Source organism: Anarrhichthys ocellatus, unplaced genomic scaffold (genome assembly GCF_004355925.1).
Source record: "Anarrhichthys ocellatus isolate YVR2014 unplaced genomic scaffold, GSC_Weel_1.0 scaffold46, whole genome shotgun sequence".
In the NCBI taxonomy this organism is placed as follows: Eukaryota; Metazoa; Chordata; class Actinopteri; order Perciformes; family Anarhichadidae; genus Anarrhichthys; species Anarrhichthys ocellatus.
The window spans coordinates 2,933,608-2,945,538 of record NW_022280076.1 but is presented as its reverse complement, the minus strand read 5'-3'; the positions used below and the strand labels follow the sequence as shown (position 1 = coordinate 2,945,538).

The 11,931-nt window shown below is 42.2% G+C and overlaps 1 protein-coding gene across 1 annotated transcript; it reads left to right on the top strand.

Annotated features, from left to right (window-relative positions):
• The first annotated feature begins 332 nt into the window (after positions 1–332).
• On the top strand, positions 333–11,642 carry LOC116395379 (glycogen phosphorylase, muscle form-like). The gene is made up of 20 exons (XM_031869238.1): positions 333–673; positions 2,574–2,675; positions 2,789–2,867; positions 3,014–3,117; positions 3,323–3,454; positions 3,552–3,663; positions 3,758–3,840; positions 5,888–6,031; positions 6,239–6,331; positions 6,583–6,729; positions 8,055–8,218; positions 8,395–8,509; positions 8,601–8,702; positions 9,109–9,256; positions 9,378–9,436; positions 9,545–9,686; positions 9,862–10,069; positions 10,523–10,657; positions 10,886–10,952; positions 11,145–11,642. Exons 1-20 carry the CDS (start codon positions 431–433, stop codon positions 11,292–11,294), a joined length of 2,529 nt encoding a protein of 842 aa, XP_031725098.1. The 5' UTR covers positions 333–430; the 3' UTR covers positions 11,295–11,642.
• Positions 11,643–11,931: the final 289 nt, after the last annotated feature.

The following is an 11,931-nucleotide window of genomic DNA, read 5'->3' as shown; positions in this document are numbered from 1 at the left end:
TTGCTCGAACTGCTTTGATCAGGTTGACTGAAAATAATCAGTGGTTTTGACCAATCAAAGAGCTGAAATGTTATTGTTGTCACGATAAATATAGATGTACTGTAAATGACATCATCACCCTTTAAGGTGCCACGTAGTGCTGCCAATCTTATGTTTTTGATCCAAGATGGGCCCCCGTAGTTAATCACGTGTCGCATAATTAAAAAAGTTACAACCTCTACCCTCAACATATCCCCCACCCTTTACCTAATATATACAATCTGCTCCACCCACTCCTTAATATTCATAGCCGTGCCTTTAAAATGCTGAACCAGAGCCTGTGGTGTGGGCGCCTCTCTTGCTGTGTGTGGGCCTGGTGGTGTGTGCCTGCTGTGTTACTGTTTACCTTCTGCCAGAGTCAGAGCCCTGAGCTGCTACAGCTAGTGCCACCATGTCGAAACCCTTGTCCGACCACGATAGAAAGAAACAGATTTCCGTGCGAGGCCTCGCCGGCGTCGAGAACATTTCAGCATTGAAGCAAGATTTCAACAGACATCTCCACTTCACGCTGGTCAAGGACAGAAATGTGGCCACCAGAAGGGATTACTACTTTGCTCTCGCCCACACTGTGCGGGAGCACTTGATTGGCAGGTGGATCAGAACCCAGCAGCACTACTATGAGAAAGATCCAAAAGTAAGTCACAACAGCACCAAGATTTATATTGAGTGTATTGATTTAATAATTTACTTAAAAAGGTGTGCTATTCTTTTAATGACAAAAATGGCATAAACAGTATCATATCTTGTGTTTGTGACAAAGATAACTACAATACTACATTTAGTATTGTTTGCCCCACACACACGGTACAGGTGGAAGCTATATCTCATCTAACTGGTTCACACCTTCAGGACATCTAAAAAAAAGTCTGTTTCATCGTGCACTCATTGCCTGCTCAGTAAACAGAGGGAATTCTGCGCCAGAACTTGAATCTTATACCGTGTCATGAAATAACTTCTGCACATTTCGCACATATTAAACAAAAGGCCATTAATCATTTTCATAAGAGCAAGGGATTTATATTCTTCCACTGTACTTCCAGCAGCCTGAAGTCAGTGTAAGGTCATGGCATTTAAACTTCATCAGGGCTTCTTAGCACTCTGCTGGTATGCTGTCGTTCTTATAGTGTGTTGAAACGTTAAACCGCTCCATGACCTTCTGTTCCCATCCTGTCTGACCATAAAGCGCATATCCCTTCCTTGCGTCATATGAACACATGCCTCGAAGGGCATCGGAGTTCATATATAAGCAGTCACATAGCCGAACAGAGAAGCTATGCCTCAGCCACTGCAGTGTTACTAACAACCAGCTACAGAAACAACCTTAAAACAACAATAGGAAGCTTGCGTCACCAGAATAAAGCAGCAAAAAAATTGAAATTCCTTGAAAATATCTCACAAAACTGTGTAATCACAATAGAGGTTTCAGAGGCAGAGTACAAATTGTATTTACTTAGCAGAAAAAACAAATGTCCTAGCAAGCTCATTAATAACCCTACTGAATAAAGAGGATGACTTTTCTTTTCTTAACATGGGAGGAAAATGTCCCTGCTCCTCTCGGCTTACTCCGCAGGGTTACTGTTCTGTAGTTTAACTTCCAAAACCCTTACGTATTAATCTCAGTAGGGAGACATTTACTTCTCACATCAAGCCAGTTTTCAGATACTGTCTAATTAGATGTTGGTGGGCTGCAACCTCTAACTCAAAAAACATCTGACCTCCCAACTGCTCTAGACTGAAAAGGTCAAAGGTGGATCCCTAAAAGGTCTAAACAGAAACCGGAGGAGGGAGGAAATCTAAATTCAGGCTGGAGTTTTGTGTTGCATGTGAGATTGCGAACTGCAAAGTCACTGTTACGGCAACAGGATTTATTGTTCATAATGCCAATATGCATTCTTGGGGGGTAAAAAAAAAACAGCTAATCAGCATAATGAGATGAAACTAGGATTGAAGTCCAATAAAATGTGTAACATACAGTCGTATATAGTTCAAGAGAAACAGGTAGCTACTTAGTGTTATGGCTCTGTCAGTTGTATTCATTCTTTTTCTACAAATCTATCTGTACCACTCCGTTCCCAACTTGAACTCCGTAATGAAAGGGTATCAGGCTCCGGCTGACATTTGCAGCGACCTCTACAGGAGCTATTTTTGCCCGGGCCAAAATGTTGGTGTTATGTAACACCCAAAGCAATCTGTCCCCCAGTCCCTTCTCTCCTCTCCTCTCCTCTGCCTCTCCTCCTCAGCCTGTGCCCACCCCCTCCATGTCAGAGGAGGAAAAAAAAAACCAACTAAATGGCAAAGGCTAAACACAGGCTCAGGTGGCAGATTTCCATGCACTCCCAACCATGAAGCCAAATAATTAAACTTGAAGATTCCTTTCATAGTCTGGGGTGGATGTTATTGTAACATTTGGCATACGATTTCACAGATTTTGTACCCATCATGCTACTGTGGAGACCTTTTCTCTAATCCTAAATCATACAATGACACTCTGTTCATTCAGTTTGGTTATTTCTTCCCTTCTTCCAAACCTGTAGCGCGTGTACTACATCTCCCTTGAGTTCTACATGGGCCGCACCCTCCAAAACACCATGGTGAACCTCGCGCTGGAGAACGCCTGTGATGAGGCCATGTACCAGGTGAGACAGAGACACTACATCTATTCCCCTTAAAACTGTGAGATTTCTTTTTCCAACTATTGTATAAGGGGGTATCATCTCATTAGTCCATGATGTGTCCCGTTGTTCTACAGTTGGGTCTGGACATGGAGGAACTGGAAGACATGGAGGAAGACGCTGGTTTGGGAAATGGTGGCCTGGGACGTCTTGCTGGTGAACATCTTTTCACTCGTCATATTTGATGAATTCAAAGAAATGTTACCTCTGCCGACTGACTTAAATAATGCATCGTTTTACATAAGAGCCTGTCAGATGTTGATTCTGTTTTTTTCTCTCCATGTGCCGTCACTGGTTTTCAGCCTGTTTCCTGGACTCCATGGCTTCACTGGGGCTGGCTGCCTACGGTTACGGTATTCGCTACGAATTTGGTATCTTCAATCAAAAAATTGTCAATGGCTGGCAGGTTAGAAAAAAAAAAAAAGTACTTTGTAGTCTTGTTTCAGTGAGCAAGAATAGCTGCTTCTGTTTCATTTTCACCTTAAATCACCTGTCGGATTTGTGTCCATCATTATCATTTCTTCATGTTCATTATTATTTTCTCTCTGGCTCAGCTCAAAAGCCACTAATGAGTGTTTTTCCCTTCAATATAAATATCCGTCACTATCCAGGTTGAGGAGGCTGATGACTGGCTGCGCTTTGGCAACCCCTGGGAGAAAGCACGCCCTGAGTACATGCGTCCAGTGCACTACTATGGCAGGACCGAGCACCACCCCGATGGTGTCAAATGGGTTGACACTCAGGTGAAAATATTATTTATAGAAAAATAAAGAGTAATCAACGCTTTCTGAGGTGAGGGGATTTATTTATTTATGTCTTTTCCTGTGTTGGTATCGACAGGTAGTGCTGGCTTTGCCATATGACACCCCTATCCCTGGCTACAGAAACAACGTCGTCAACACCATGAGGCTGTGGTCAGCTAAGGCTCCTTGCGATTTTAACCTTAAAGACTGTACGTGTCTGCCAGTGTACCAAACATTTTCAATCATGCAACAGCTGTCAAACAAGCTTGAATGAATGCAGTTTACATCTTTTTCCCCTTACAGTCAATGTTGGTGGCTACATTCAGGCTGTTTTGGACAGAAACTTGGCTGAGAACATCTCCCGTGTGCTGTATCCCAACGACAATGTAGGTGAAAAATATGACTATTTTACCTTTTAATCTATCAGAACTGCACAAGGATGACCATGCAGACCTGGATTAGAGGAAATATGAAGAAATAAGTAATATTGAACATTGTAGGAGCTGTAGACTGCGTGGCTCCTGTATGACCGCATGGCTCATCTTAACTCAGATGGATTTCCATAATTTGGACCCCGACTAGTATCCTTTGTCTTCAGCTAGAGCCACCGTGTGCTCTTTCAGCTTCCTCTGAAGCTGTCTTTTATAGTTGGCATAAGAGCTGCCCACCATGTGCTGCCTCCCTTGGAGGCTCAAGAAGGAGGATTTGGGAGATAACCATCTAGCTCCAGATACCACTTATGTCAGGTCTCGCAATTTATGTCTGTGCAAGTAAGAGCAGAAACAGTGGTGGACCTGACATCACAGCTGTTTGAATTCATTCCAGTCAGTGTTACAATGCTGTTCTATCATATTGTGTAATTTAACATTATTTTAGAAACACTGAGCAAATTAGTGGATTCCCTGATTAGTTCATCGAAATGAAACATTTTCAGCAGTTAACAACAATCTCATTCATTGAAAATCAGAAATGTTCCACTTTCCCCAATTTCATATGAATATAATTAAAGGCTTTATATCAGGGTTTGCAACGTATTAGTTAATTTGTCATTATTATATTTTAACAGACAAGTTGACCACTTTAGAATAACTCATCGTAATTACTTTGCACACATTCAAAACCAGAAAATGACATCATTTCACGATTTGACAAATGCGCTGTTTCACAATTCCCACACTTTAACACAGATGATTACAGGTGACCGAGCACATACCTGTTCTCCTCCACTTGTTACTGTGCTCAACTCCCCCGTTTGTATTTGCCGTCCTGCTATTTTGCGCGTTTGGTGACGTTAATCCCCTCAGAAAGATGCTTAAGATCCTGAAAGCCTGTTCTTGGCCTGATACCATCCCCTCCGAATAAAAAAACACACGGGTCGCAAAAAGCAAGCAGTTAGCCATATTCTCCTGAGGAACCACGCCACGTTTAATCTGATTATATTTACCAGCGGTTTGGTTTACAACAATGTCTCTCGGCTGATGGTCACCGAGGAGCAGACTTTCACATTTGTCCTGGAGCAGCTAATCCACATTGTTTATGTGGACCACAGTTACTTTCTTCCTCAAACTTCTGCCAGCTACGATAAAATGACATCAACAGTACTTGACAAACAGGCAATCAAATTGCAGCAGGGCAACCCGCATTCAGGCCTGTGTCATCTCATCCAGTGCTGTCCACATTGATTGCAGGGCTTTGGACATGCGCATTGTTGTTTTCCCAATCTCGAGGCAGTTGACATATTGGTAAATGTGCGAGCGTCAGGCAAATAGCAGCCTCGATCTCGACCAAAACGCAATTAAAACCCCGCTATTCTAGGCTATGCTATATCCGGACACTGACCAGAAACTGTAAATATTGATAAATTACATCAACAAAGGGTTTTTATGTCATGCATTAATCCAGTTTCACTAAAATCACACTTTTTTTCTGTTGCCAGCATGTGGGGCAAGGTGATAGTTTAGCTGTCTTTTATTTATTTATTTTATATTCACCTATATATTTATAATTGATAGTGGTCCCCTCTACTTTGGTGGCTTAATAAATGTGAAATCAAACAAAATATGAAAAAGAAAAATATGGTAACTTTTAGTCCAGGTCAAACACAAATGAATGATGGAGGAAGCTTTACATTTACACAATACAAAGACACCAACACACGCATTAGCATACAACTGGATACTATGGGTGTTTGATGTTATGCAAAGGTGATACAATTGCATGATAAAAACACTACATATTAGACAGCCACAGATGTGCTACTTATTCCTTGTTACCTTTGGTTTGGGTAATTATTTCATCAATATGGAAAGATTTAGGTTGTCCATTCATGAATAGGCTACCAGTCACACATATGCAAAATGCTAATGCATTTAAAAAACGATTCATGTTTGCCTGCAGAGCAGAAACAGAACAAATGTGTGTCTTTGTCCTCAGTTCTTTGAAGGGAAGGAGCTCCGTCTGAAGCAGGAATACTTTGTGGTGTCTGCCACCCTGCAAGACATCATCCGCCGTTTCAAGGTCTCTAAGTTTGGCTCCAGGGAGATTGTTCGCACAGACTTCAGCAAACTGCCTGACAAGGTGAAGCGAAAAAACTACTTTCTGTCAAAAATGAAAAGATTCCCCTCGATGTTCTCTCTCTGCTTTTCTTAAATTGCCTTTGTCATTGTGTTAAACAGGTTGTAGGTGGGTTTTATTGTATCTTATTGAAATGAACAGTAGGCTACAAAGCACTTCATGCCATATTATAATTCTGTATTGACATTTAATAATGTGCTGCATATTCAGGTCGCTATCCAGCTGAATGACACTCACCCAGCCATGGCTATTCCTGAGCTGATGAGGGTTCTGGTTGATGAGGAGAAACTTGATTGGGACACGGTGAGGAAGAGCAACACTGGTGTAACAACAGAGCTTCATGTTTCACAGCTTCATAGCTGGATTTTTCAAATGTAGTGTTTAAAACCATGAAACTTCTCTTGCTCTGCTTCATGTTGCAGTGTTTTTGATTGGGACATCACCATTTTGGTGCCGTTCATAAATTACTTACCACCACCATTACTAAAAGAAATAGGTATATAATAGTAAAATATTTACATGGAGGCTATGTATTTCCTCTTGCTGGTGTTCAGGCTTGGGACATATGCGTGCGCACCTGTGCCTACACCAACCACACCGTCCTTCCTGAAGCTCTGGAGCGCTGGCCGATCGACCTGTTTGCTAGTCTGCTGCCTCGCCACCTGGAAATTGTCTATGAGATCAACCGTCGCCACCTGGAGGTTGGTACTGCACATTGCAACATGTCATCCTTTCCATAATGCACTGCATACAATGTATATTTATGGCGGCAGAGGGATCACACACTGTTAATGTTCTCTGTAGTTACGTGTCATAGTAATAAAGTCGTGCTATGATAATAGCTCTGTACTTTCATCAGTGTGGTTGAACACAATGGAGAAGTGTGGTGGGAGAACTATTTATTAGTACAGAGTGAGTCCTACAATACTGAAATAAGGAACATTGAGAGAAGAAGTTTGTCTTTGGAGTATTTATTCTCTGCGCAGAGAAGGCTCCATCGTCATACATGAATGCAGCGTAGTCTGCAGGAGGATGAGCCGACAGTGCCCCGTCTCTATAGCTTATAAAGGACCTGAGCATAGGGTGGGGAAACATCTAGTGAACAGTTTCTAACTGCTCATTGACACCCCCCTTCAGCCACTTCCTCTTATCTAATCTGAGCCTTGTCACGCTGAGGCATCTGTCTTTTATTACCCTTGTTTATTAACTGGGAGTCCTAAAACCTTGAAGTGTTATCTACGAAAACAAAAAGGGTCAAACCACCAAGTGGGCCGACAATAGAAACAGGTAAATGTGTCACAGTAGAAAAGTACTAGTACAGGGAACATTTTCCATCACACAAGTTAAGGAAGTGGGATGATGTCAAAGATCGGTGCAATCGAAAGATCTGGGTGATGATTACATTTAAAGTGGGACCTTTACAGAGTAAAATTTAAAAACATAATATTGAAAACATTTGAGATTAGGAAGGCAGAAAAAATATATATCTTGCATATTATTCTTGCCACTGTGAAAAAGATAATGAATGACTTCAAATATTAACATGAGGACATAAATGTTGGACATCAAAGAACAACCTGTTTTTATTAACTTTTCATCGCAACATCTGTCAGAACTAAGTTACGGCCTATGTTCCTGAATGGAAGGAGAAATATTTCTGACAGGAAGTGGTGGACACTTTTTACGAGTTGCAGCTCAACAATACACTGCATTTCATTTATTTACTTACATACTGATGTAAATGGTCCTGTTGCTGCTCATTTGTATTTTAGATTAGCCATGTTGACTTACTTTTAATATACTCATTTACACCCCCCTTCAGCCCCTTCCTCTTATCTAATCTGAGCCTTGTCACACTGAGACATCTGTCTTTTATTACCCTTGTTTATCAACTGGGAGTCCTAAAACCTTGAATTGTTAGCCATGTTGACTTACTTTAATATACATGACGATATAAATCCACAATTCAGCATGCAAAAACAAAAAATACAACCTGTGGTGCCTCATGTTCTTTTGAACTTTGCAGAGAGTTGCTGCCAGGTTCCCTGGTGATCATGATCGTGTGAGCCGCATGTCCATCATTGAGGAAGGGGGACAGAAGAGGATCAACATGGCCCATTTGTGCATCGTGGGCTCCCATGCTGTCAACGGAGTGGCCCGTATACACTCCGACATCCTCAAAGCTACTGTGTATGTCCGCTAAATAAACATTTTTCCCATAATACTCTGAAGTGCTAAATCACCCAAAAAACACTACATGTATGTGTAGTATATGTTGCCGTATCTGTTTCATAAATCCCCTGCCTCTATGTTGCTGCATCGCGTGTGTGTGTTCTGATATATGTGATGCTTCACTCTGCCTGCAGTTTCAAGGACTTCTACGAAATGGAGCCACATAAGTTCCAAAACAAGACCAACGGCATCACTCCTCGCCGCTGGCTGGTCATGTGCAACCCTGGGCTGGCTGAGGTCATCGCCGAGGTCAGCTGTGTTTTAACGTGCACAAGTCACACAAACAACACTGTTGGCTAAACATCTTTGATTTATTTATTCTCAACATTGTTGTTAACAGAGAATTGGTGAGGACTTCATTCGGGACCTCGACCAGCTGACGCGTCTCCGCGAGTTCGTGAACGACGAGGCTTTCATTCGTGATGTTGCCAAAGTCAAGCAGGTGAAGTATTATTTTATCCTCAGTTTGCCGTTCCAGTTATGTGTCAGTTTGGAGATACTTGTGAATAGAAGTTCCGGCTTTATTATAGCTGGCAATAGCACAAATCATGAGGTAGTTATTGCCTTTTAATTATAACATGCACAGATTATCCAATGATATACTGGACTTCTATCAGGCAGCAGAGTCAACCTGCAGAGCTCTGTGATCGATGTCACAGCCGTCATGAACAGCTTTAACTGCAGTCTGCACAAGTAGTCAGCATATATGCGAGTCAAGGAGTCTTCTTTGACACACAATGTTGTTTTCTTTTTCAATGTTGTTGTGTGTTTTTCTGTTGTATCTGATAGCATTCAGAATCTTGAACTTGTTGTCCTTTATATAATGAAGTCAATGTTTTGATAAGTAGGAAAACAAGATGAAGTTTGCTGTTCACTTGGAGGAGCACTACAAGGTGAAGATCAACCCCAACTCCATGTTCGACCTTCAAGTCAAGAGAATCCACGAATACAAGAGACAGCTGCTCAACTGTCTGCACATCATCACCTACTACAACCGTAAGTGCACATGCAAAATCTGCTGCCCGACACTTTTTCTCCAAATCAAATCCTGTGAGTTTTAAGATGATTTCAGGGCAGATTGTGTGCCAGTCCTGTAATCTCTTCATATGTCCACCAGGCATAAAGAAGGAGCCCAACAAGCAGTGGACTCCAAGAACTGTCATGATTGGAGGAAAGGTTTGTACCGTTCAACAGTATGCAACTGGGCTTTAAAAACGGACCCACTACCCACAACTCAGGTTAAATTCATCTAACACTCTTCCTCCAACTGTTCCTGTCATGCAGGCTGCTCCTGGATACCACACTGCCAAGATGATTATCCGCCTGATCACAGCTATTGGTGAGGTGGTCAACAACGATCCTGTGGTTGGAGATCGTCTCAAAGTCATCTTTTTGGAGAACTACAGAGTCACACTGGCAGAGAGAGGTAATTCCCACATCCCTGCCCTATTCCCATGTTTTTTTCCTCTCGCTATCTGCTCTCAAGCTTGTCATCATGTTCTTTTCTATCCCTGCAAATGACCCCAATCAGGACTTTCTGATAGCAGCAGAAAACATAAAATTATTAATAGAGTCATCAACCCTCTACTTCTGTCTTTCAGTTATCCCCGCGTCTGACCTGTCAGAGCAGATTTCCACAGCTGGCACTGAGGCCTCTGGCACCGGCAACATGAAGTTCATGTTGAACGGCGCTCTGACCATCGGCACCATGGACGGAGCAAATGTTGAGATGGCCGAGGAGGCCGGCGACGGCAACCTTTTCATCTTCGGCATGTTGGTAGACGACGTCGATGCACTTGACAAGAAAGGGTAAGGACTTTGTATCTACATTCTCCACGTGTACCTCTAACACGGGGACATAACAGGGAGCAGAGGCAAGAAACAGGTTCATCCCTGTCTTTTCTGATTGTGCCACTACAGTATGTAATGTCTTTGCATGTAAGAGCACAGTGCGCTACCTGTCCATTTGGTGAAATACCTCCTAAATAGTCCAACGGTGAAGATCTTTTGATATCAATGCAGTGAGCATCATGAGCTCTGATAAGCTTTGCACAGAGGTTTTCATTTTCACCGGACTCAAGTGTTTTTTCTCCACCCAAGCTGATCTTGTCCACACTAACAGGTGTGGCCTTGGGGAACCTGCTGATACCTCTGTATAGGCACCGACTACTACGCCTTCATTAATGGACCGGTTACCACAGCAACAAGTTTGTGCTTCTGTTTTCCTGAATGTGCGTTTTGTTTATTTTTGGTCCCGCTTAGATATCACGCTCAAGAGTACTACAACCGCCTGCCTGAGCTGAAACAGGCTATGGACCAGATTGCTGGAGGCTTCTTTAGCCCAAAGCAGCCTGACCTGTTTAAAGAAATTGTCGACATGCTGATGCATCATGACAGGTAAAGGCACATCTAACATTACCAGCCTGAGGCGCACACACGCGTACGCACATACAAATAAGGACGTGTATAAACTTGCACGCTGGCGCATGAAAAGAAAGACAGAGAACAACTCACAGTCTGTTTGCATGCACACCAGGCGTAAGAATACACACATGCACACATTAACACCATATGCATTCACATTGCACTATATACCTGAATTAATCGCGTTTTTTTTCTGCACAGATTTAAGGTCTTTGCTGATTATGAAGAATATATAAAATGCCAGGAGAAAGTCAATGCTCTCTACAAGGTATGTTTATTAAAAAGCTACATAAGTCACACGGTTCCTGAAGGTCTGTTATGCATTCATCGTAGGATTTTAATTAGTATATAATCAGTATAACCATGGAAGGGGACTCGGGGCTACTAACCCTTTTAATTACTGATCATATTATTATTATATGATTGATCACTTAATCAATCATTTTCCTCCTCACTTCAGGACCCCAAGGAATGGACCAAGAAGGTGATCTATAACATTGCAGGATGTGGCAAGTTCTCCAGTGATCGCACCATTGCCCAGTATGCTCGTGAGATCTGGGGCATGGAGCCCACACTTGAGAAACTCCCCGCCCCTGACGACAAGTTATAATCTGTCCACATGACGGCACCACACCCCAACTTTCCCTGCTTGTATCGCAACACGGACACCTTAAGAACCGACATGGTGGATCCTGTGCGTCTGGGAAAAGCCCCCACAAACCTGCGTCCAAAAGGGATTAGCATTAAATGCTTTCTGCATTGCTGCATTGTGTCTGACGCAATCTTTTGGCTCTGGCTAAGTCTACATTCTTCACACCTGCAGATTCACAATAACCAGGTTACAGTGGATGAAAGTGGTGGGCTTTGTGAATTTATCGATGATATTTTTTATTGAAAAAATACAAACTCTTGTATTTCCACTCAGACCCATTCTGAATAAAATCTATCTTAAATACTATGACAGCCTGGGTGACTTCTTCCAGCATTTCAGGGAAAAAAATAAATTGTCAGGTAATTTATTTAAGTATCATAAACTGTAGAATAAATGTGCAGATAATGAACTGCTTTGCAAGGGTATTGTTTGGTAATAATTGTATTTTCGAGCATCACACCCTGTTCAACACACTTTGATAATCAACATACATCGTATTTGGTGTAACTGATTGATTTTGCCAACGTTGCAAAAGTTGGGTCTGGTAAGTCAACTCGCAAGTCTGTAGTAGTGGATTTGCATAGGCTCAATACAG

Excerpts from the sequence above, each read along its gene's own strand:
- LOC116395379 (XM_031869238.1), top strand. The coding sequence starts at position 431 with ATGTCGAAACCCTTGTCCGACCACGATAGAAAGAAACAGATTTCCGTG. Across the intron at positions 8,510-8,600 it reads TGGCTGAGGTCATCGCCGAG|AGAATTGGTGAGGACTTCAT; the intron begins GTCAGCTGTGTT and ends TGTTGTTAACAG. Across the intron at positions 10,070-10,522 it reads GATGCACTTGACAAGAAAGG|ATATCACGCTCAAGAGTACT; the intron begins GTAAGGACTTTG and ends GGTCCCGCTTAG.